Here is a 26,970-nt window from a genome sequence, read left to right as displayed (position 1 = left end):
TTTTGAATTCAGTGTTCAGTGAATACCAGAGGATGAGCTTCAACTGAAAACCCCTGCCAGTTGTTTGCACACAAGCAGCAGAAATACACCACATACTAAAACCACAACTGTATCTTGGCCCAAAGCAAGCCTCATTTCTCCAGCCAGCAGTTTCAGAAGTGCCTAGCACAGGCTATCCCCGCAGTGAAAACTGCAACATAATTCACTTTACTGTGACAATGAGAACCAATCCTCCACGTCTGAGCAGCAAAATAAAGTTGTGAACTGTGAACCATACCAAGAGAGAACTGACTTGTTCTGTAGAGCAGGGATTTTTGGTTTGTGTGACCTTCTGTAGAAGGCGCAGGGCTCAGCTGGCCTTCCCCAGGAGCACCATGTAGCTTATTAGAGAAAAGGACTTCTACAGTTGTGACAGAAATGAGTACCTGAAGCAGTTCCTACAGGGTTTGATCATCAGGGTGCCTCGAAGACTGTGCATAATTCACATTGTTACATGAAGCCTGCAAAATGCCATGAAGGGGAAAGGAAAAAAGGGGAATGATACATGCATGGGCAGGGATGCTTTTGAACAAAATGCCCAGAGCATGAAACACAACCAGAAAGCCAAGGATACTTTAAAAGCCACTGCAAGAAAGTCACATTTTGTAGCTAATAGTGATCTGAACAACTCTAGTTCCACATTTCTAAAAAGTAAGTGGGGGTTTTTGTCCATTTGTCCAAAATATGTTGCATTCTTGGCTGAACTTGTGGGGAGTTCATTTTCCTTCCCAGACTAGTCAAATGAGTGTGAGTGCTTAGGACATGTCTTATCCAGGCTGTAAAACTTCTGCTTCTGAACTCGGGAGGAATCTGACTTGCCTCTTAATGCATATTTGGTGCCAGAACTGCTGTACCCTAGTGGTGTTTCTGTGCAGGAAATCATCATGTCTGGGATTCCAAAACCCACGTGGACCCAAAGGTATATTACAAGATAGTTAAAAAGATATCCTCAAATTCAATAGCAGGCAGAAATCTCACTTAGCCTGGAGAAGTCACTGGTTCTACCCTGGGGTCCAGAGAAGCCCTCAGCATCAAAGGAATGATAAAAACTGCCAGGATTGTAACAAAGGTCATCCCTTCTTAACTTCCACAAAGCAATAAATGCCAAACTGCAGGTAAGAGGTGGTGAATGTTAATGGAGTTACAGACTGATGGGAAGTGCTGAGTGGCAGGAGTCAGTGGAGTCAGGGGGAAGGTACAACCCATCCAGAGAGCAGGGCCAAGGCTTTCAGAAACAGTTCATGGTTTTGCCCAGCTCTACCATGGGATCAAAGCACAATGCATGTTACAGAAGCCACACAAACTTCTTTAAGAGGAACACCCTCAGGTCAGTAGTTATTTTTCCCCTTTGATATAGATGATCCTTTTTCCACATCATAAATCACTCTGCTGGGCAAACCACAGAAGTCAGAGGGTCTAGGCAGCAACACGTGGCAAAGGCCCCATGACAGCTCTTCCTTTCCTGACAGACACATCAGCAGCACCTGGCACAGATGTTTGGCCAGATGCGCTCATCTGCAGGCACACAGAGGTTGGTGTGTGCGGCTCAGGAACAAAGGAAGCTGAGTCACCAGGACAGTAATCCCAGCTGTGCCCAGGGAGCCAAATGACTCCTCATCAGATTGCTGCACCTTTGACTGGTGCTCTGAGGCACTGACAGCTTTGTTTGCACTCGTTCCTTGTGTCAGCTGCATTGTGCATTTATAGTCACCTCAGCACTACTTCCCCTACTGCCTGGTCACCAAAGCCATTGCACATCACCAGGAAGAAAAAGTAGGGATTTCTGGAACACATACTATGTTTGCAAAGGATTGCTTAATCCTAACTCTCCTCATGTTTGTATGCATCCATTCATCTTTTTCCTCTCTCTGTCCTTTTTTCACTGTTTTCTTTTACTAAAGAGGGAGAGTCTGTTTTCCTGATTATGTACTGCCTGGAAATGCAGTTGAAGATAGTGTATACAATTGTGCTTCCTCCTTATATTATTACTGGAGTGTCGGGATCCAAATACTTCTTGGCATCCTTTATCCCTAAATCTTCTTTGGATTAATAAAAAAAAAAAAAAAAGAATTCTGCAGCTTATGTCAAGTGGGTAGAAATGAAATATTAGCAGCCATCAAAATGTTTTTAACTTTCAAAGATACAGATCTACTCACGTATTGACATGTGCAAATGTAAAGAAGTTTAACCAAAATGTTCCATTAAAAAGAAAATAACCAAAGCCCTATTCTTTGTGTTTTTTACACATGAAAACAAAAGGTAACATTTGCCTGTCCCTCTTGGATTCACTTACATCCTGCATGCATTTTAGACATTTCAGGTAACCCTGCAGTTTTTGTGCAATATCTCAGAAGGCTACTCCAGCTCTTTTCTGGGGGTGCTCCCACACAGGGAGACTCAATTAATTGATTTTCTAGGTACATCTTCCAAAGGAGGAAATAAAGATACTCTAATGTACTGCAGGTCTCCACTGTCCTCCAGTGCAGACACAATTTCATAACCACCAGAGCCTGAATGGTCACTACTCGCAACATAAACCACAATATAGAAAACATGCTATGACTTAAAAAAATACATAAAGGAGAACTGCCTTGTACCTGTTTCCTGCGCTGAGAAAGGCAGCAACATCCAGCCCTCAGTTTCATGGCACCTAATAAAAGTGCAAGAGCTGAGCCAAAGACCAGTTCTGTATTTTGGGATGTGTCTCTTTATGGACTGATTTTGTAGTGCTCTGAAGCAGACTAGAGCTCCAAACTGGGAAGGAAAGCCATTCACACTCTGGGCACAGGCAAAGTCTTGATGTGCCCATTTAATGCCCCTCCAGCAACTCCAGAGCATCCACCATCTCTAGCCAATTCTGCCCTTTTCAAATACAACTGGTGCCTGACACAGGGGTGAAGAGAAGACACTTCTCTTGTGTAACTGCACCAAGACCATGAGGGACCTCCAGCTGTGCAGATTTGAACAATGCAGTATTGCAGCATGGTTGCTTCATATGAAACCCAGCACAGCTTTGCTCTGAGTGCAGCCCCCATGGGGCACAGGGGCAGTGGCACAATGAATCCCCTCACCTTCACAGCTAAAACAGTGTTGGAATTGCTCTGGGAAGACTTGTCGATCTGGTGAGGAGAAAAGGAGGCTTTTATGAAGGGAGTGAGAAACAGAAAAGCTATGTAGGGGCCCTATTAGAGTCACTGAACCACACGTGTTGGCAAGCAGACTGGAGTTAATCACATGGCATGGAGCAAATTGGGCAGGACTGGTCCTCAGAGGCACTGGCAGAGCTGGACCAGCTCAGCACAACAGGTCTTCTCCAAGTGGGCATTAGGAGCCCCACTCCTAATTTGGTCTGTATCCTGCTGACTGCCAGTGAGGATAAGTGGCAAAGCTGAGCTGGGCCAGCAGCACTTAAGCTGGACACAAATCAGACTGTAGTGCAAAAATCCAGCACCCATTTCCTACATTCTCCATAGCCTTTCCATTGAAGCAAACCCCACCATCAGCCATTTTCATACCACAAATTACTTCCATGTTTTCTGTGAGCCCACCAGAGGGGAATTCCTGTGACTGCTGCCTCCAGCTCCTCTGGTTTCCATCTAAAATGGAGATAATTATACTTGCCTCTCTCCAGTATGGTTTTCCGACTGCAAATAAAAATGCACAACATTCACTCAAAGGCTTCTGAGCTTTCACTATGCAAAAGCACCCTTTCTCAAGGGGTATGAACTTTAGATTTCATAGCCAAGATGGCCTTCGTTAATTTAAGTGGCATAAAAAGAAAATACGTTTATGAAAGTAGTAACAATGCACTGAAAAATCATCCCAAATTTTATTATGCATACTTTTTAGGTTAGTGGATAGCTTTTTAATCCAATGTGTCATATTTAATGCTCTACCAAGCCAAATCCATAGATACTCTCTAATCTTTATATTTCTTCCTCTGCTAGCTTAATACACTGGGTCAAGTGTGACTAGTGTTTATTTTAACTTTGCAAAATTGATCCCAGCTTCATATTTTTGAGACAGATTGGTCCGTTTTGGTACATTTCCAGAATAAATCCCGCCTGTTCTTTTAAAGTGAGACAGACTTTTGACATACCATCGTTGTGACTGTGGAAGGCATTTCTGGCACACATAGTGAGTGACTGACTTCTCTGCATGTTTTCATAGTGATAAATATGTGGTACCATTGAGCAGGAAAACAAAGTGTTCCCCCCAGAAAATTTCTGCTAAGCATATTTCAGAGAGAACTGGTTAGCATAGATACATCATGCTCTCTTTTCTGTGCTAAGAGGTATTTAATTCCACAAAATCCACTCACTCCCACATAATTTAAACCACCAAAATGGAACATTCTACTTTCCCTTTTCAGCACATGTAAAAGGAACAGCCAATCTTGCCAAGGTTAACTCTACAATCTTGTTAGGATTCTATAGATTTCATTAGTGCCTCATAAAAGAGAATCAATAAAACTCCTTGCACGTCAATATAAAAATGACCTTTCGATTTACTCTTTAAGGTACAACAAAAGAGAATCTTAATCAATAGACATTGTCAAAACTTCTCTGATAAGAGCTCCTGCAACAGGGAGTTTAGATCAAAAGTTCTTCAGAGAAGTTATGTTTCTGGTCTGAACTCCTTCCTAAGGATCTGGTTTTGATCCTATTGGGAAACTTTGTTGGGACTACTCATTTTAGGCTACACGCAACCTTGCAAGGCTGCATATTAGAAGTGTGGGATTACTCACACACTGAAGCACAGATCCTTGTAGAATCCTCATCACAATTCAAAGGTTAATAGGACTGCTTATAAGGGAAAGGATTTATGCAGAACTGTGCCTTTAATCCCATTTGGCTTCAAATTTTCCTTTGACATGTTTCCTTGTGCATGAAAGTCCACAATGCTTAAACTGACTTTTTCAGTTCATTTTATGTAATTTACAGCTTAGCATACCCAGCAACCATACCAAAAAGATATTTTCCTAAAGCATCCCAGCAGGACAGTTGGTAGCAAATAGCTCTGTCCTGGCACCAGTGCTGGCACTCAAAAACAAGCGCCTAATCCATGGTCTTTTCACTGATACTTTCCATCTATTTTTGCTCCAAATTTCTCACTCAGACAGCTTGTGGGATCCCACTTTACATTGCCTTTGGGTTTTACAGTGTCTTCTCGGATTCAAACATAATAATGACCCACCGACATATTTTTAATGGCTAGATGGATAAATTCATAAAATTGTTCTAAGTCCCCCCTCCCACTTCTGCAAGTTTTATCAGGTGGATAAAGAATAGTCTCACATTAAAAACAAACAAACAAGCAATCCAAACCAAACAACATCAAGAGATAACCTGGTGGCAATAGTAATTATTTTTCTTCTTTTAATGTAACTCTGTTGCTTAATGTACCTCCTAGCCACAATATAATAGACAATTCATATAAATGATGACACATTAATTTAAAAAACTACCAAATCTTAAGTTCATGTGATTTCCCTTTTGGTTTTCAACAAGTTTTTCCTTCCTGCCTGCCTTAGCTCATTCTTAATAGTCTTCCAGATTGAACTGAGGATCCTGAGGTCATTCCTGAAGCAGGGAAGCCCAAAGCCTCTTATGTCAGGGCCACATTCAGTCCACTCTATTGTGAACAACTAGTGGTGTGGGATGATTGTGGGGCCACTCACAGTCATTAGGCCAGACCAGCCCTCTTTGTGCGTGCTGGTGTCCTAACAAAATGGAGCAGCAGCTCCTTTATCACTGCCTTCTCCTCCTTGACCCAAGTATCCATGCACAACACACCTGACCTTTAAACAGGCTGCCTGCATGTGTTTGTGTCTGTCTCATGGTTTTGAAGTGGCTAGTGAATACATGCTCCTCTGCTTCCACCTTTCTCCAGCCTCAAATCCCACAGGTTTGTTCCCATCCCAAATTTTCATGCAAGAGAAAAGAATGTTTCATGTATTCCTTGTATTCTGGGGGGAAGAGGATGCTTGAATTTCTTTATACAGTGCAGTATTTATCTTATGACCCAGGAAAATGATAAAGCCTGCAGTGAATTCAAAACTCCTAACTCTACAAAGAAATGTATGTTTTCTACTGTTACTAATATTTGAAAACATTAATCCTAGAAGGTTCATTTTTTCCTGTTTTAATTTTCTATTGCCTTCCTTGATAGAAGACAATGAGGACAATCACGTCTTATTTCTATTTCTGTAAATACCCTCTAAGATGATCAGAAGTGATCGGTCATTGCCATAGCAAGGAAGATGGTCTTGATGGTACACAAAACAATTAACCTCAGGTTTTGTTCAGAAGTAGGGTGCTGTTCTGAGAACAAAAAACTGCAGAGAGTTGGGACAATGTGAACATACAGCCTCTTCATTTTAATTACTAAATCTTTGAAGAGGCTTTGCATCAGTGGGATAATGGGCAATTGCAAAAACTTCCAAAGAAGACTTTTTTTTTTTTTAATAAAAAGTTTCAAACTCATTTGTACTCATAAACCATCATTTTAACCAATAATTGCCCTTCTAGATGCCTATCTTTTCTTTAGGGTCTCATAAGTGGGACAAGATCTTGTAAAGATACAAACATTTTCCTCCTCATTTTAGTGGTAAATAATCTCTTTGTTAACATTGGGACTGCTCTCTGATGTACTTTGCAGCATCTGCTCCCTTTTCTCCCCAGTTCTCTTAAAAGCATTCTTAGAGTCATGGAAATTTTTTCTGTCCAAACAGACCAGATAGAAATCTCTCCTCCAGGAAAGAGTCTTACAGAAACCCTGACTGTTAACAGCCCTCAGCTGGAGCAGAACCGAGGCACTGAACTTGGGATGCTGTGCTGGTTTACATGAACTGAGAGGTTCAGCTGCAAGCATATTTTGTGAAGCCAGCTCTTCTACTTAGTTCACCATTCTAAGCATAATCAAAATTTTCAAGACCTAGACCTGTAGGCTGAAATTTATTTGGAACAGATGTGGCTAAGCAGCACACACAATTTACCTGTGTACCTAAATAACAACATATATTTATAAGCATAAATAAAGCAGCTGCTCTCCATTTCCTCGCTAATGAAAACACCCTTGGCCTTCCTGAACTCCAGACCTACACTGCCACAACTACTTCGTCTTCACACACTCAAGTCATGTCTGCTGGCCCGAGTCATGAAAACCTGGTGTTGCACAAATTTTCATTAATAATTTTGGCTCTGTCCTGGTTTCGGGTGGGATATAACAGTTTTCTTCCTAGCAGCAGGAATGGCACTTCATTTTGGATTTAGGATGAGACTAATGGTGGCAACACAGTGATGTTCCAGGTGTTTATACGGTGCAGTGTTTATATTAAGTCAAGGACTTTTCAGCTTCTCACCCCACCCTGCCAGCAAGGAGGCTGGGGGTGCCTAAGAAGTCGGGAGGGGACACAGCCAGGCCAGCTGACCCCAAAAGGTTTATTCCGTAGCATATCCTATTATGATCAGTATACAAGTGAGGGGAAAAACCAGACAGGGGCTGCTGCACAGGAACTGGCTGGACATCACTTAGCAGGCGAACATATGCACTGTGCATCACTTGTTTTGTGTATTCTAATTTTTTTATTGCTGTTAGAACTATTACTATTATTTTCTCTTCCTTTTCTGTCCTATTAAGCTATCTTTATCTCTATCCATGAATTTTACTTCCTCCCCCCGCCTCCGCCCAATTCTTTTCTCCTATCCCACAGTGCAGGGATGGAGTGAGGCAGTGGCTGTGTGCTGCTTGCTACCTGCTGGGTTAAGCAACAACAGGCTCCTACAGGAAGGCTCATGCTGTCAATTAAATTATGGCAGCAGCTGAAATCTAAAGGTCACATCATCTAATATGAAACAACACAGCATTTGATAAACAGCACCAGTCAGAAGAACTAACTTTTGAAGGTCGGACTCTTGCAAGGTAAAGCGCTGTACTCTGGCAGGTGAGCACATCTTTCCAAATGATATTTCATGGGCAGAAAGACGCTTCCTTAACAAGATACGTGCATGAAGCTTTAAGCTGGGTTTGTGGGAAGGAAACATGTAGGCTTACATAAGCTATTTCAGTCCAGAAATTCCTTGTGGTTACTTAATTATATATACTAGTACCTCCCCAGTGACAGTGTCTGGATGCAGCCTGTGCATGCACACAACAAAGCAATTTAATACTGCTCACGCACTACAATGTTCTCAAGCAATGACTCAGACTTCGGTGCAAGTTCTCATACTACAGAAAGTTAAGAATTGGGACTTCAGCTTTCCATAATTGAAGTACTGCATTCAGGAACCCCTGATCTGTCTAGAGTGACTTGCTAAATACTTTGCAGCAACACCTTTGCAGATCATGTCCAGGAATCCCTAGGTGCCTGTAGGATGATGATAGGGACACCTAATGCTGATCACAAATATCAGCCTGTAGTTTTAGAAAGATCAAAATATGTTGATGTATCTTAAAATATTGACCATCTAAAAGCAAGGCCAAGGAGCTCCCTTTACACAAACAGGCTTTGTGTATTCCCTCAAGGATGCAGGGAGAAAAAATAAGAACTGCTGTGACATAATCCAATGCCATTTCCTATCTCATAACAATTGTTAGTTGTGGTTTTATTTTGGGGGGTGGGATCCTGAGCTTGAGAGGTTCATAGCTTGGAGGGAGCAGCATTCCTGAGGAGCCTGGCACAGTTTTGGACTCTAATGAATTTTTCAGAGAGTGCAACAGCTGAAACATTTGAAAATTTATGTCAACTTTACCAGGGGAATCCAACTGCAGAACAAGGGTAAAATAATTCCCAAAGTGGACAGTTTTCAAATTTGCCTTTCTAAATAGTACTTTAGTTACTTGATTTCTTATTTTATTTTAGAAGTTTAAGAAAATTTCCAAGTAAACAAAAATTGCAAAATGTTGTCTTTTGCACAACTATTTTTTAAGTTCTTCTCTTGGTGCACGGTAAAATGACTTGAGGGATAATTATAAGCCTTTTCCTGAACTTTCAAGGCACTTTTCTGAACTGGACAATCCACGCACACAGTTTGAGCTCTCAAAGAGGATTTAGTAGCCTCATAGAAACCCAAATATTCTGCAGTAGCCAGATAATCGGTCACATCTTCTTCCTTTTACTTAAATACCAGTTCAAAGCCTCCCCAGAAAGAGGGGGCCCAGTATATAACACAGTATCATAGGTCCCCCAGCAGTCCACTACAAGCCTGGCTCCTGGTCACCTTTGGTTTCCCAGCCTTTTGGCCACCTGAATTAACAGCATAACCAGCTGCTTCCTAGTGCCTTATGCACATCTTTCAGGCTTAGTGTACAACACACAGACATCCAGACAGATAAAAATAGTAAAACTTTGAGAAAGACAGAGGATTGGCACTGCAATGCCTTTTCCAATGAAAAATATTCATGGTTGCATTGAAGCAATTGTCCTGTGCCAGTGTGAATAGCGTCATTTTGTTAGCTCCAGCATAATTTAATTACATAATTTTCCCAGCTCATGAATGTTTATATATTTACTTTTTTAATAATAAAACACAATAATGATTTTTAAAAATAACTTTCAGGCAAAGTATTGCAAGAGATTAGAAAGGAACATATGGTAAAAGTAATTTTTGACCTATGTTTTATCCTTAAAACCCAAAAGTGGATTCAGCATTAAAATCAAAGCACTCTAAGTATATTATGAAATATTTACAGCTGTTATTACTGCTTGATTTATGTGTGCCAGAGACCAGATTATTCAGGCTGGTTTCACAAGCAATATGTCAGTAAACAGGATTTTGTTTGGTAATTATATTAAACATGTCCATATAAGCTTTGAATTAATTATAAACTGTATTTTACTGTACTTGATAAAAGCACTAAGCAGCAAGAACTAACAATGGCAAAAAGGTCTCTTCTCATTTTCAATAAAGCTTTCCATGTGAAAATCTGTCAACATGAAAAAGTTGCTGCTTGTAATTAAAACCAGGCTTTAGTTCAGTAATATGTTTACATGTTATGTTCCAGAAGGGGGAAAAATGCAATTGAATTACTCTCCTTAAACCCTGTCGTTTGCAAACACACAGTCTGCTCTGGGCACGCTACTGATGTCAGCTCCTCCAGCAAGGAAGACACCAACAATCAGGCTTGGTCCCATGACACGTTGGAGAGTTTTGCACTACTAGCACAGCATGGTGAGAGTGCAAGGGAGCCCTCGGGATACATCCACAGAATATTTGCAGTGGGCTTTTCTGCCAACGTCAGGCATTTTAGCTGTGCTCCTGTCACTGCTCGCACAAGGCTTCGCTAATGGACAGCTAATGACATAGCAGAGGCAGAGGAGGTTACAGCAGTCCTTCACCAGACTTGGGAGCGTGTCAGTGAGTGACTAATTACTTCCCTGCTCCAGCTCTCACATTAACTAACTAAGCCACCCTTTGCCTGTCTCCACAACGCCTTTAGAGCACAAGGTCTATTCCAATGCAGACTTCAAAACGAGTTCTCTGAACTAGACCCACTGCCAAACAAGGTGTTAACTGTGCTTCTGTGAGTGCCAAGACCACAGTACTGGGACCTCAGCCTGCTGGTTGCTTCTGAAGATGAACAGGAAGCGCCCCACCTGTAGCACTTCGCAATACCAAGCACACACACTCTTTTTTCACCACAATTTTCAACGCTTTTTTTGATATACAGAGATGGGTGAATGCTATTTGCTGTGCCACTTGTTAACTAGAATTTCAGACCATAAGATACAAACACTATCTTGACACATTTAAAGGGTTTCATACTGCTGTAATGAGACATATTTCCTAAATAGCCAGGAAACAACCTCCTTCCATGGCAACCCAGTGATCCACATGAGAATGCCTCTTACAGACTTCAGTATAAACTTCTCAAACAATGTTATATTTAATGATAAAAAAAACTAAGCACATAAGCAGCTCTGTTTGTCCTGTATTACAGAAGCCTGTGCACTACATTTGTTAATCTAGCTTTAATTCAGAAACCTGACACTCCCTGCTTTTCTTGTATCCATTTTTGTTTCTCATTAATGCAACCAGATGGTGACTTCAGTTTGATTACAATTCTGCCTACTTTAATGTGAACTCTTCATCTTACTACTATCAGATGACATTTGCTTTTCTTAATGTACATAGTTTTAGGAAAAGTACAGAAGTGCTATTGCTGTGTTACATGAAAAATTCCAATATACATTTAGCTGACATAGCATCAGCTGGTGTTTAAACTTGGCTTAGCTAATGGACTTTTAATGTCAGTGGGGTTGTGTGCAGTTACTGGCTATTAGCAGGAATGGGCCCTTTCTATAAAAATCACTTTTCCTCAAGTGTGTTGTTTGAACATTCCTTCCCCTGATTTAGTGACTGTCACCAAATACAAAACAAATGCAAGGACGCAGGAATCTAGTGTTATCTTTAAAACCAACTTAACCTCAGCCTGGCCCCCACAAATGAAATATGTTCTGCATTGGTACCAGTGAATACAAAACTTCAAAGACAAAAGACCAAATTTTCCTTGCCTTGCTGCAGTGAGTAAATTCCAAGCAATCCAGTGAAAATAATCAGACAGAAGGTAAATTTGATCACAATATTGTTATCTATTGATTTCCCTAAACAAAAAAAGGCAATGAAACTAAGTATGGTAAAATAAACTGATCAGTAAAACAAAGCAGATTAATACTCCACACAAAGTCGCTTTGCCACTTAAATTCATTTTCTTTGCAAATGTTTCTCATAAATGCAAATCTAAAACTTTATTCTTGAGACCACAAAATGATAGAAATGTTTATAAAGTAAGTAATTAAATTAGGCATTTTAATTTTTTTTTAAGATTTGGAAGGTTTTATTTAATAGCCATGTTTACTACAAGGAATTAATATATAACTTTGGGGGTGGAGGGAAGGAAAAGATTCATACAGATATACTTCAGGACAAGCAAAGGACAAAAGTCAGCAGCTCAGCAGTTTTGCCTTCTTGAGCACTCATGAAAGGCATATGGCACTTCTCATTCTACTACCTGCACCAGGATAACAACTGCTTTTGTTACCAGCTACCAGGCTGCACTTCTAACCTAAAACTTTGAAGCCCATGCTTTTAGTGGCAGAGGTCTTTAGTTCAAAAATGATTGCTAAGGCAGGAAATTGCCACACATTTGTGTGTAATAAATATTTACGTGGATATCTGCCTACAGTTGATGATATTTGGCTGTCAGTGTTCTTATCTAAAATATCGTAACAAAAAGCCAAGCAAAAAGAAAACTCTACCTGAAAGAATCTTGCCAAATTGTTTTCAAGTGAGACACCATGTTAACCTCTCTCCAGGAAAGAGTCAAAGAGTCACATTGCTACATGGAAGGAAATGAAAAGCCTCCAAATTATTCAAATTATTTAGCTTAAAAAAAACCAAACAAACAAAAAAAAAAAAAAAAAAAAAAAAGAAAGAAAAAAGAAACAGTGTCAGGAAAAAACTTGCCACCAAGAAGTAAGATGAGACCAAGATCTGTTCATCCTAGAGTCTCACTCTACTGTGTCAACACATTTTTAATACAGAAGCACATCATCTTCTGGCATGTGCTGGCTCTGAAATTAATGGAGCTACATTTGGTGGTGGTCCTAACCTGGCCTTGTACCAAATAAATCTATCCTTGGTATAAACATTACACATCTAAAAAAATAACAAAAGGAAACCGATAGTGAAACTGACAGTTCCCAGTATTGAACTTTCTAGCTACAAACTTTCTAGTTACTTAGGAAGTAAGAAATTAGGAATTTCCTAGTTGCTACAGTACAGTTATTTTGCATGATGAAGAGAAGGAAAACCCGCAGTCCTATTCTTGCCAGCAGAGATCTGCTGCATAAGAAGATTGCTGCATTTTGTTTGAGCAAGACACCAAAAAAGTTTCTCTCACCTTCAAAAACTAGTGAGGAAGCAGAAAGGAAGCCCCTCAAGCTAGGTTTGGAATATCTACATGAAAAGAATTTGTAATGGGGATGATGATTTGTCAAAAAATAGTGCAGCTTTGGGGCCACAAACCTTTGAGCAAGGAATACAAGTACTTCATAAGACAATTCAGCAAGATTTTCTGTGAACAGCACTTGTAGAAGGGCAGAGTGTTCCCCATGTAATTACAGATCCCTTCCTTAACCAGACAGAGTTCTAGTTTCCAAAATTATTCCTGATTTTCAGATTAAGTGGCCAAGCTTAACAGAGGAAACTTTATCTCTTTCTAGTTGAAAGCAGCAGAGAATATTATCCTATTAATAGAGGATCATGCAGCAGAGATTTCTCTATAGTCTCATCTAAGTGCAGACATGAAATTTCAGTCTGAACATCTCAGTGTTTGCCTGTTAGCCCCAGACTCACTGTTAGTCACAGACACTCATCTTTTGTATGTGAAGAGCTGCAGAGCATCCCAACAGACACAAAATTGTGGGAAAAGGGAAAGGTAAGAGGGATACATCTGTGCTGACTCCATGAGCAACTGGCAAAACTTAGAGATTCACTAATGCAAGAGAAAAATCATTCAGACTAAGGCAGTGTGCACATCTGTACTTGGAATTACTCCTGATAAGTGCCTGACTTCAATCATTGTAGGTATATCCAGTGCCCATGAGAACAGAATTAGTCTGTTCTCTTGCCATTCTGTCCCACTTCTTGATTTCACTATGACTGAATTGCAATTAACATCATTCAGTGAGACTGTATTATTATTTTCACTCACTATGTAAACATTCCAGTATAAACACACATGCTGGGAGTGGATAAGACAAGCGATGTATTTAAACAATAGATACACCATATCATAAAAGTGCAGCAATTCATATTCCAGCCATTATTTTAGCAAATTGATGGCTGGAATATAGCTCTCCAAGAAGCTCTGAATTACTAATAATCCTGTGGTGATCCCTTTTCACTGTCTCATGTGAAATGTACTAAAATCAAGCAAAGAAACACCTGGGGAACAACTATCAGTTCAAACAAGTTACCAAAACGGCTGCAACAAAGTCAGCCTCTTCTGACAGATCATTCAAGGCTTACTTGCACATTTCCTTGTATCTAGCTGATGAAATTCAAGATTTCTCAAACAATTGCATCCAGCACTCAGGGGACCAAGAAGAACGCAAGCTTTCCTTTTTCTCAAAGGATACACCACTAATCCACTGAGATTAACATTTCAACCTCTCACTCAATATAAGACTAAGAAATAAAGCTACTTTGCTTCTTGAAAATAACTAAAAAGGGATTGGCAAAAGCTACCTAACAAGAAAATGCTCAGCTGTTGCCAGGCCAGTGAAATCTATCTGAGCTCCTTAGCATTATTGTTGAAAATGTTCCTGCAACAGGAGAAAAAAGATACTGATTTAATTGCCTAGGCAACCTCATAGCTTTTATAACTCATAAGGCAACAGGGTCCTCTGGAGTGTAAGTCATTCATTCAGATGAATGAAATACAGTTGAATAACATAGTCCTGAATTGCAGATTAAACACAAATGAAACAAATCAGCCCAGGACAGTGATCCTTATTCCATTTACAACAGTGCTGCAGCCATGCCCCGGATCTGTTCTTCCTCCTTCCGAATTTGAGACAACACTGTGGATTGCATTGGGCAAAGTAAATCCTTCCAAACTGCCTGCCACCAGAAAGTCAGAGTTTTTAGGAAGCATCCCTGTTCCTGGGCAACAGCATATACTTTTGCCTGTTCCTTTGTTCTGGTTCTGGCCAGCACATGGTTAACTTTTGCAGTAGCCAGGAGGGGGCATGGAGATTATACTCTACCATCTCACTTTATTTTCCAGGGATAAGGTGAAGGGCTCTCTTCCAAGTCTGGGTGCTGTGGCAGAGGGAGGGTGAGGCATTGCTGTGGTCAGGGAGTTTCCATGTGAATCATGCGCCTCTTTCTCGCACCTTCTGTCCTCAGTATTGTTGCTGTACATTTTCCTATCTAACTGATGTTCCCAGCAAATTGTTCTTAGCTCAACCCATGATCTTTACATTTTGTGCCTCCAATTCACCATCCCACCTCAGGGAAGGGGGGAATGGGGGAGGGAAAGAGTGAGGATCACATGGTTTCAAGGGGCCCATTGGGAGATACTAAACTGAGGAGTACCATTCCCAACCCACACCATCCTTTTATACATATTTCTAGATTACAGCAGATATAAAGAAACCATCAGTGAGACTCAAGAAATTCAACATTGAGAAGGTACCTGAGAGCCTTCTCAATGTAGCATTCCCTCTGTATCATCCCCTTTTTCTTTAAACAAAAAGAATGGACTGCAGCACCAGAGTCTTGGCTACTCAGCTTGAGCTCATATTTTGGTTTCCCTTACACATTTGCTCTTCACACTTAGGCAATTCCCCCTAGACCTCTCCACCAAACAGCGATAAATACAGCAAGCTTCCAAATCCAGCAAAACAGAGATTGAATAACTAAGGCAATGTTATAAATAAGAACTTCCCATTATGTCCAGCAACACAAGCACATAGCTTTGCTAAAGACACAACTGCAGATATTCCCCACAGGAGGTATCACCAACTGAGACAAGCATGCACAGCTTTTTGGGTGCCTCTCCTGTCCTGCCTGTGTAGGACTCACAACAAAGGAAAGTGAGAATCTGAGGAGGTGCTGAGGCACTGCAGCATCACATGCTGACAAGGGAGGTGTCCCTGCCTTGATGGGACTGTTGGGGTGCCGTGCAAGCTAGAGCAGCACTGCTTGTATTCAGGGAGCAGCAAAGGTACCTAAATTCAGCATTGCCTGAAACTCCCTGGTGGAAATAAGGGCATGTCTGGCACCACTGAGTATCTGGGTCTCCATCTCAATCTGTATTACAGTAAAATCAGTGTGATTTACCAAGAAAAAAAAAAAAAAAAAAAAAAAAAAAAAAAAAAAAAACACCAAACAAACCCCACAAAAAAAAAAAAAAAACCCACACCCAAACCAATAACAAAACAGTAAGATCTAGAGAGCACTGTAAATATATGCCTTAACCAGTGCTCACCAGGACTGTAAATTAAGTCTAACAGTGAGATTTTTCACTAGGCGGGTTAAAATACGTGGAAAAATGTAAATGGAAATAAAAAACATTGCTTTCAGAAGACTTCACAACTTTTACAAATAATTTTCACTGAACACCTAACACATTTTCAGCGAGCATAAATACAAATAGTTTGGACAGTAGGGTAAATAATCAGGGCTTTATTGACCTTTTCTCTAAAATAACTGAGTCTTTTCTGGTTTTGATTAAGATTTCTTCCTTTTTTTCCAACCTCCCCTGAGCAAATAAGCAAAAAGGAATCTTTTTTTCTCCTTTGTTTCCCCCTAGATTTTCCATGTTGATAAAAAGGGTATTTCTAAGTGAGACTGTTTTTGCATGAAGCTCTTTCTCCCCAGCCCAAACTTTTAGATAATGTGCCAGGCTATAAAGGGACTCCCCAAATCCTGGCGTTTGATGACTTGGGAGGAAATCCCATATTTCCTGCTTAATGTCCATGTGATTTGGGATGGAGTCATAAAAGCAAACAGGAAGTTGTTCTAGTGATGACTACCTAGGGAGAAAGCAATATACAAGCATTTTTGAGGTTACTGAGAGCTGGGAAAATCTCTGGCAGCTCCTGCCCACTGCTCCCACTCACTGGACCTCACTTGTGAATATTGTTTGTACAAGCAGAGCCAGCCTTGAGGAAAACAACTGTAACACAGCTACAGTTCGGGGCTTTCTTTTAGCTCCTCCAGCTAGTGTGCACACATTTTTATGCTACATCCTCACACCAGAAAGATAAATCTAAATACAATAGCCACACTGGATCTTCTGCAAAATATTTAACGAAACCCACCATAAACCCACCAACAATACTCAATAAATTATCTCTCCACCACAGCAGTGGAATTGGGGGCTGGAGTACCTACAGATGACCCCATTAATTTAAACACAATGGAATGAAATATGCTCAAAATCAGGGGGAATTTTGTTGTTCCTATTTATTCTGTGTAAAGTTCTTAATAACCATTTCCCTTTTTAGCATAATTTCAAATGCTTGCTTGCAAATGATGCAAATTAAGTGTTTCTTGGAATACAGTTTGCCTCCTAGAAGAGTTAATAACATTTCCTTCAGATTGTCTCTTGGATAATGTTATGATGGAAAGATCCAGGGGCGCCTGCTTCTGAGACTGGACTCTACTGAGCACACACAATAAATCACTTAAAACACCACCATTCCTTCAGTCCTTGGAAGCAGCCGGCACTGAACTGTGCCTCTGCACAACATTATCCTGACGCTGTGCTGATGGAGGTTATGGCCAACTGGAAAATCACAGCTCGTCTCTTACTCCTTTCCTTTGATTCTTGACTCGTACTTGAGAAGCTGTTTTGTACCTCGGAGCCGAATGCGCAGCAGAGCCGGCTAATGCAAATGACAGACGCTGTAATTACTGCTTCCCTGGCACCGCTGCCAAGATCGCTGCCTGCTAGACTTGAATACCTCCACTGGGTGGCTAAAGAGATGTGCGCTTCACAAACCAGCACAGCCCTCTCCCCACCCTAAAGGGAGGAAAGACAATGCCATTTTTTCCTAAAGGGACATATAGACAGTTATGTGAAATGTATTGCATAGGCAGAGCATCCATGATAATACTTTAGTTTCAAAGATAGCCTCCGGTAACATGTTGTCAATGACAAACCAACAGTCTGAGACTCATATGGAGCCCAATTCTCTTGGACTAAATCACAGCAAACTGTTTACTAGTCCAAGAAATGCAAATTTACCCAGGAACTCCCTTTTTCACCAGCAACTCAAACATATTTTTCTGATGCACTGCAAAAGTAATTTTCTTGCCTTTTTGTAGAAAAAAAGTATCCAGAACAGATTCCTCAAAAGTCCAGTGATGTAAAATCCAGAAAGAACCAGAAATCAAGAAATACAGCCATACACTATAAAACAGGTCACAAGGTTGTTTTGCTGATAGCATGACATAAATGTAGCTTTGCTTTTTGAAGTATAACTCTTCTCTGTATTCTACTTATGCACAAAATTCTAGTCATATACCGCACAGAAATAGTCAGTTGTTGTCCTTCTCAGCCTGGGCTTCTCTTATTTTCCATAGGAACTGATTTGCCTTGTATCCTATTCACCTGAACTGGGCAGACCTCGAAACACCTCTCTTCTACTTGCACAAAAGTCAAGATATTTACCTGGAAATGTCTAATAAATATAGCCCACATTTTCTCCTTTCCTGCTGCACAGACCAGCTATGGAACTGATTTGCCTGGCCTTGGCACAGAGTTGTATTCCTGATTTCATATGTACTGTATTTGGAAAATTAAATTAGGAAAATCTTTTTAATTTGGTTAAGGCTGTTTCCTGTTTCTGAATTTGGATGTCATACACAAAGCTAGTCCCAAAATACAGTGAATAACTGGGGTTTAAGACCATTACCAAAGAAAATTAAAGTTGTGTGGTGAATGATCCACGTAAAGTGATTAAGTACAAACATGCACAACAACTGTGGAAATGTTTAGATGCACTCTGGCATTCTTACTGTACAGAGGAATAAACGACACTGACAGTAATGCTGAAGATCCATCAGGAGGAGCCTGTATGTGATCTATATATTTTTTCCATAACTCTTGCAACCAGCTGCTAGAGCCTGGAGCCAGAGGAAGAAGAGCTCAGATTCTGACTCCTGTGTTCCCAGGGAGGAATCTCTCCTCTGTGCACAGATTCATCCACTTAATTTTAATCCTGCTTAAACTCCATCTCTGTCAGCAAAGGAAACACATTGGCTGCTTTGCTTTCAGCAAAGAGCACTGCAGTACTAAAATGCTACTCAGAACAAGTACAGGCTACCACATCCAGCTCAAACTTGTCAGCATCATTGTAATCTACCACAGTGCATCACTTTAAAACAGGTTAATGTTCCAAAGGGCCTTATCCATTCACAACAAAATACTACTTGGCTGTTGCTTTATTAATACAAATATTACACCCACATGATCAAGTACAAGAGGTCTACTGATGCATCAAGAAAATTAAGTCCTTTCCCCGCCTTTTTTCAACAAGATTTGTTTAGGTATTTAATTAGGAAATGCATCCCCAAAAGGTTAGCACATTCACATGTTATAGTTCACTTTTTCTGCACTAAGCATTTTCAAACTGCTGCTGTTGCTAATACAGACCATGCTGGGGCAAGACAAATATCTGCACATATGGCTCTTTTACAGTTTTCTTTTATAATTATCAGTTTGATTTAATTAGTTTGAGGGGTTAAGCATGAAAAATGCACTCTTTTATTGTAAAGGAACAAATGAAACACAGCCTCATTAATACGTAGTCCATTTAGCTTTTCTACCATCTTTTACACCATCCTTATAAACCCCAAAGGCTGTCTGAACCATGCCTGTCACTACAGATAGATAACCTGACCCTCCCTTTCGTCCCAGCTACACAACAAAAAGGTGGGAGCCACAGGATAAGTGGATAACAATTTGGGAGGCTGGAAGTGTGGAGGCTGTAGGGGAGCACAACAGCTGAAACCCAGTCTCTGCTGACTGAAGAGCCAAAGGAAAAGTTGCTCTTATGGAGATGGCACCAAAATGCCCAGCAGGGGCACAGTTTGGGGCATTTGAATTCTCATTCTGATGTAGCTTATCATAGAGGTATAGTAAATGCACTGAATGCCAGGTCACAGTTGATTCTGGCTTGATAATTGCCCTGGCCCCATTCACACCGCTTTGAGAATTAAGGGTTGTCTCTACCATTGCAGCCATTTCCTGCCCTCCCCTGATAACAGCGGAAAAATACGCAGACAGCTTCAGATAAGAAGATAAGAAATACTCATAAAACAAAAGTGTATTTAGGTCTGCTGAGAAGCTCGCAGGAGGACACCGAGATGCAGTGATAATGAACGTGCCAGGGAGTGAAGGGGGGGTCAGTCCACCAACCCCTCAGTTAATAAATTCATCTTCTACAAGGCAATGGAAAAGGAAGGTATGAAAGCACAAGTCCCAGCAACGCTTATGGCTTTCTCAGCCTGCTTCAAAAGCTAAAGATAGCTGGGGAATTGAGATGAAACATGTATGTTTTTGAAATGTATATATAGAATAGAGGGAAAACTTTGCCCAGTGCTATATGATGAGGAAACTTCCTGAAGAGGGCATAGTTAAACTGTTGATTCATTTCCTCACTGAAGCACCGTGTACACACACACGAAGATCCCCACTGCACACACCAATCAGAAAAACCCTCTGCTCTGGGAAAAATGCCAAAACCAGGTCTACACCCAAATTCTCTGTCGCGTCCTAGCAATAAAAATAAAGTATAAATGAAAAAAAAAAAAGTCCAAGATAAAGAGCTATATCCCAAAGAGATTCCCTGGATTTTTCACTCTGTTGTGGAAGTTCATCACACATTAGGGAGTGTTGCTGAAGAGCTCTCCATCCCTCTCTGGGTAGGTGAGCACACCCACTCCTGTGTTCTGTGGCAGGTCCCACATGTGCGTTGCCCTTTGAAACATAGGAACAGGGGGCCTGGCTCCTCTGCCCTCATGGCATTTCTGTCACACAGCTTTGTGTCACAGAGGGTAAGTGTGGAAAGGACGAACCATCCGGGAGTGTGAGGTATGAGCCATGTGGCACCGAGAGGAGCGCTCTGGAACAGCCGAATGCAGGGGGTCGTCTCTTCCCTGCTCAGGCCATCTGTCATGTGAAACTCCTGTGTCCTGCCAGCAGAGCCAGCAGGCTCTTTTCCACCAGAGGTTTAACTGTCTGAGGGGAGCTTTCTTCTCCAACACCCTCTGACATGATATATCTATATCGACACAGACTGATAGATACCCCCTGACATGTAGGTCCACATGCATATGGTACTATTAAAACCTCTAAATACAAAATATCAAACCTGTCTTATCTTGAATGTGAAACCAACCAGTGAAAGGAAACTATATGGAAGACACAGATGAAACATGTCATAATGTGTAAGGGATTTTTGTACTCTTGTTCTCTGCTACCCTGTTTTCATGGCTAGATTTCTGATCTTCCTGTGAAATAAATGAGCAAGGGAACACGACTCTGAGGGGATGGAGTAAGTATCAGCAGGAAACGGATTAGCACTGTTACACGTACAGACATGGTGACCAGTACACCCAGCCCACCAGCAGCAAACCTCCAGCTCCGTGCCTGGGAGAACCCACAGAAAGCCTGCCATGGGCACCAGGAATTGGAACAACCATCACTGCTCTCCTGTCAAAAAGGCCACAGAGGAGTGCACTTCGTAATGGCTGGGTGAGAGCACAGGGTCAGATCTGTGCAGTTTTCATGAGTGCCTCTCCACAGACATGATGTGGGGAAAATTAAGTATTCAAAAAATATTGCATTATAACTTCAAATCAAAAGTCTGGTGCATGTTATTACTTCGTGGCTACATAAATGTGGAAAATAACCAAACTAAGAAGAATCTAAAATTCTTTTTCTCTTGTTAGTCATATAACTGAGATTTCCAACTGCTTTAACAAACTCGCACATCTTTGCTATGTGCAGCTCTGTCCACATGCAGCAGCAAGGTCTCTTTCTCTCTCCTGTGTTCCACAAAAGCAACACATTTCCACATTAGGTCTAACTCCTGGATAGAAAGAAGTGAAGCACTGAGAAAGTTTGTCCAGCATCAGCTCACAGGAGAAAAAGCCTCCTGCTGTGGCTGTCAGCCGGGTGAGTGCCACACGGAGCCAGGGGTCTTTGTGATATTCTCAAACACCCCTAAACACGCACTGAGAAGCAATACATTGCCACTTAGAAAGGGGAATTTATACAAGGGCTACCGGGAAGGCGGATCGAGATGTACTCTAGAATCCCCGACACGGGAGAGGAAACAAAATCTCAAAACATAAACACAGAAAGAGTGTGACTCCCTTCGGGTGTATCATGTTTTAGGCAGGAAGAAGGAGGGCGCTGGGGGACCTTGGGGGGGTTCAAGACTGACCGTCGATTATATAGCTCCAAGGTACGGCTTCGCCGCTGTGGAGGGACACCAGCCCCGCACCTGCCTTCCCCACGCACCATGCCAGCCCTCCGGGGCGCACCGGCGGGCTCTCCCGCCCCGGAGAGAGGGGCTTCTTCAGCCCGAACTTCCCCTCTGCTCCCCGTGCCTCATTTGAGGACGGAGTGCAGGCAAACGCCTGTCCCGGCCAGGCTCAGCACCTATAGATTCGGCACGGCAGGTACGACCGGACGCTCCAGACGCCGGTGGGGTCGTGCATGCTGGTGATTGCACTGTTTGCACACACAAACAAAGTAAAAATGATAATCACGGCATAAATTCGCATTTCCAACCCGCACGCGGAGGATGCCCCAACCCCTCTCCATCCATCCATCCATCCATCCATCCATCCATCCATCCATCCATCGCCTTACCTTGCGCCGCGGAGCCGGGGCGGCTGGCCCCCAGGACGGCCAGGGCGGGGAGCACCACCGTCTGCAGCAGGTATCCCAGTCCCAGCCCGCAGCGGGCTGCTGTGCCCTCCAGCCCCTTCCCCATGGCCGGGGCAGCGGGGCAGTCTCGCGGAGCCGCGGAGCTTTCCTGTGCCGCCTGTGCCGGCCCCGTCCCACCTCCGGGCGCGGAGCGGCGCGGAGCCCCCGCCAGGCGCTCAGGCTGCGCGGAGGGCGGCGGGGCGAGGGGCTGCGCTCGGACAGGGCGGGCAGAGGCGCTGCATGGCCCCGCGGAGGGGCGCGGAGCCGGCGGAGCTCTGCTTTCTTCCCGCGGGCGGCTCGGCGCGGCTGCCTCCACCCCGGGGGTGGGCGGGGGCCGGGGCTGGGGAGAGGGGGCTGCGCCGGCCGCCTGCGATAGAATGCGAGCCGGAGCGAGGAGCAGACCCAGAGGGAAGGGGGCGGGGGAGGCTGGGAACCACCCGCCGCAGAACCGGCCCCCTTTCGCCTCCTCCGCCCGCGCCCCCTGCGCGCACGGCCGCGGGCACGGGCGCACGCAGATGTTGGTGCGCACACGTGCGCGCCCGCACACGCAGCAGCACACGCTCGCACCCCCGCCCCGGCACACCTGGACACGGCAGCCGGCAGCAGGAGCCGGAGCCAGGGCTGCGCTGGCCGGACCCCACGAAACCCGTGGCTCTCGCATCCTCAGACTGTCCCCGTGGGCCTGATACCCCCGCACACACCTTCAGGACTCTGGGCGATCAGAACCATCTTTAGGGAGCCATCAAATGCAGGATCGGGGAGCCCCATGCCGGAGGGGGGGGTACTAGTCTGCTCCCGCAAGCAACAGGGCAGGGGGAGAGATCGCACCAGGAGAGCTGTCGGAGAACCCACCACCCCTGGGGAGCATCTCCCCATCTGCCCTCCAGGGCATCTCTCCTAAGGCCGGGATCACTCCCTTCCAGCCTTTATTCTTCCAGCCTTCTTGCACCCCCAAAAAAAGCTGCCCCTAGCCCACCAAATCTCACTGGGAAGGATAGCAGTGCCCACATCTCAGGTTCACTGCTCAGCTAGGGCTTGGTCGGGTTTTACTGCTGCTTTCTATGGCGTTTTTGGTTTTTTGGTGGTTTTTTGATTGTTTTTGTTTTGGGGGTTTTTGTTTGTTTGTTTGTTTGTTTGGGTTTTTTTCTCTGGTTGGTTTGGTTGGTTCGTTTTTGGTTTTGGTAGGTTTTATGTTTGATTTTGGGTTTTCTTTTCTAAGTTGTCCGTCCCTTTGCAGAGCCAAGGCAGGCTGTCATGAGCAGACCCAACACCTCACACACCACCTGTGCCAATGCCAGGGCCTGTAGCCCCGGAACTCTCCCCACACCACAGTACTCCAGAGAGCCTTGCCTTCTCCAGCCCAGAAGTTCCCCCAAGCCGGGCTGCGTGCGAGGCAAGGAGCGATCCTCTCCTGGGAGGCGTGGCTGGGATCTTCCCAGTCACTCTGGCTTTGCCTTCCCCTCCCTGTCCCTTCCACGCAGGAAAACAAGTTACCCGCCTTGCTAATGCTGCAGGAGGGTTTCCTGGGGCCGCTGGAGCTGTCTGCCCCCAGGGAGGCTCTGTCCCACCTGCCTCCTGACTTTAATGTCCTTCCCAGGGAATCACCCAGACTGTTCCCATCTCAGGATGTGGCGGGGCAGCAGTGTTTTCTCCTCGACAGCAGCTGACATAAAGCTGCAGTATGACAGGAAAGCAAAGTCCTAATTTTTGGGGGTGTTATTTTGGTTTAGTTTTTTGTTTTGTTTTGGGGTTTGGTTTTTTTTTGTTTGGGTTTTGGGTTTTGGTTTGTTCTTTTTTTTTTTTTTTTTTTTTTTTTTTTTTTTTTTTTTTTCTGAGCACACCTGGAAGGTGCCCCAAGTAGGCTGTGTTTCAAGCCCAACAGGCTGGTTTTTACCCAGTAATTCTCAGTGATTCTCTCCAACTGGAGCACTCCATCTCTCCATCTCCTCTCTGTTCTACATCTTTTAAGGGGGCAAGTCCCATCTGCTTCAAACAATACAGCACAGGCTAGGAAATATTAAGGCTCCATCAAAATCTGTGATTTAAGTTTCTGAGGCTGTGTAAGTGGTAAAAAGGAAACTCTCAAATTTAAACCATGTTCAAAGGAGAATGTGAGTCCTGAACAGGAGTTTTTTTGATTGCAGATGCACCCCAGAGCAATCCCTGACTTCATGCTCCCTAGCTCAGATAGTCAACAGAACCGGTCCCTGTGTATGATATTTATTTGCCTGTTTTACCCTAACTCTCTGAATTGGGAGCATCTCTCCTTTTTTGGGTACTTACTGTTTCCCCTGTTCCAGGGAAAACTTTTCAGAGGCAGGAAAAGAGACCCCTGAAGGATATCCCTGAAGGATGTCACATGTAGAAGATGCATATGTTGCAGCACCAGCTGACGAGCACATCTCTTGCCACAAGGGAAAAGAGAGGGAGGGCTTGCTTCTCCATTAATCGGAGTTAATTTATTTTTGATGTTTTGGGGCCTCCCAGGAGTAATACCTATAGTTCCAGGCTTAGTTTCCAGTTAGCAGCTCAGTGACCTCATTAAATAGGTCCGCCCCAGTTTCAAGATGATGTCCCTGCAGCCCTGCCTGAGGATCCCTGGTGGCTGCCAACCTGTCAGCGTCTCTGCCCTGGAGTAGGTGCAAGGGGGAGCATTGCTGGTTTACAGCTGTGACAGAAGTGATGGCACAGGGACCACAAGCCCTCAGCTTGGGAAGAAAATAAGTCTTTTCCCAGTACCCAAGGTGTGGTGGACAATGGAGGGGCAAAGGTACTGCAGCCTGAGGTGTTGAGGAATCACTTTTTACTGCAAGTGGATATACTTTGGCCTGGAGAAGATGGCTCAAGCAACAGCAACCAATAACTAGATAGGAGTCTTATCTGGAAAACATGCTTTCAAATCTTTCCATGCTCCATTATGTGTAAGAAAGGGCATCCAAGGATGCTCCATGTGTCTGCATCACTGAGCTTTCTCAGAAATCCAATATACTCTGACAAATGACACATGTCTGGGCCATCCCTGATACCACCACACTGGATTTTCCCTATTCAGGAACAAGTCTGTCCAAGGGCTCTTTATTTTTCTCCCTCTGAGATAAACAGAATTATTATCCCAGCTTAATAAATTTCAGATTTGACATGGAGATAAAAGATTGAGGTAATTTAGAGTTTTGGGATTAGAAAGTGCAAAATGCCTGGGTTTATTCCAAAAGCAGTTGTTTTGTTTCCCTGATAGAACCTGGCTGGGAAGTTATTTTCCATCCTGTCTGAAAAGTTTGTGACTTAAAAGTACCTGTAATGTAAGTCTATCACTTTGTCACCTTCAATGTCCTAAAAAAATCACTCCATACCCTTCATAAACTCATCTGAAGCAAGTATCAATCTCCAATTTTCATACTTGGACAAAAATAGCAAGTGTCAGAGAGTTTGCATTGGAAAGTGGCTTTAGCAGCCTAACAGGTATTGCCTTAGTTTTTCAAGCAAGGTCAAGAAATCTCAACTCTAAATAGACAATTACAAAACCTAGAGTAACATTTAAAAATTGTTGTGTAACTTGTGTACTGGTAAATTTGACTTTAGTGTATTTTGTTGGCCAAGCATCTGGAGTTGCACTAAAGCAATCACAGAACCAATTGGGTAGTAAAAGACCTCTTAGGTCATTGAGTCTAAACCTTTACTTTTCACCAACTTGTCAACTAGACCATGGCACTAAATGCCATGTTCAGTCATTTCTTGAGCACCATCAGGGATGATGATGATTCCACCATTTCCCTGGGCAGTCCATTCCAATGTTTCCAACCCTTTTCAACCCTTTCCATTAAAAAATTTCGACAAATGTTCAGTCTAGTCAAAACTGGTTCCAAGTGGTATAAACCAGTTCAAACTGGATCCAGCTGGTTAAACTGTATCAAACCAGTTGCAACCACTTCAAACCAATTCTAAACAATTCAAACCGGATTAAACGGAGCCCAGTAATTTCAGACTTAATTCAAATTCTATCAAACCGGTTCCAGCTGGTTGAAACCAGATCAGACTGGTTCCACCTGGTTCAAACCCATTTCCAATGGTTCAAATGCCCCAATCCTCAATGCAAAGAGTTTCAAAATTTGATTGATGACTTTGGAGCAGAGATACTCAGGTCCCCTGTGTTATTGGGTCCCCTGTGGGCTGTGATGTCAGAAATGCTGGTTTGAACAAGGAGAAGTGCCTCTTCTGTGCTTTGATAATTACCTGTAAGAATTCGCTAACCAGTCCTCTCACTGAGTGTGGTATTCCTAGGCAAGTACTGTCAGCTCTGGCCAACTGACCCGAGAACTCATTTTCCACACAAATGGCAGTAAAGGATGTGGATTCAGGCTGCCCACCAGGTGATGACGATAGCCAAGATGCTCTCAGCTACTGCCACACCCCTAACGCAGCATGGCATGGTTGAGCATGGCTGTATTTTGCATACTCCTGCATGAGCTCTTTGCA

The 26,970-nt window shown here is 43.1% G+C and overlaps 1 protein-coding gene across 2 annotated transcripts in view; it reads right to left on the bottom strand.

The window, feature by feature from the left end:
• The window catches only part of UNC5C (unc-5 netrin receptor C), a 244,442-nt gene extending 221,430 nt beyond the window's left edge, over positions 1 to 23,012 (bottom strand). Inside the window, exon 1 of one of the 2 annotated variants that reach the window (XM_068187535.1) lies at positions 22,441 to 23,012. In XM_068187535.1, the coding sequence (XP_068043636.1) occupies positions 22,441 to 22,564 (124 nt within the window). In that variant the 5' untranslated portion in view covers positions 22,565 to 23,012. The remainder of the gene's footprint in view (positions 1 to 22,440) is intronic. The other variant, XM_068187536.1, reaches the window with a different exon arrangement.
• Positions 23,013 to 26,970: the final 3,958 nt, after the last annotated feature.

This window comes from Anomalospiza imberbis, chromosome 4 (assembly GCF_031753505.1).
Source record: "Anomalospiza imberbis isolate Cuckoo-Finch-1a 21T00152 chromosome 4, ASM3175350v1, whole genome shotgun sequence".
Taxonomy (NCBI): Eukaryota; Metazoa; Chordata; class Aves; order Passeriformes; family Viduidae; genus Anomalospiza; species Anomalospiza imberbis.
This window is presented reverse-complemented; position numbering and strand designations above follow the sequence as displayed.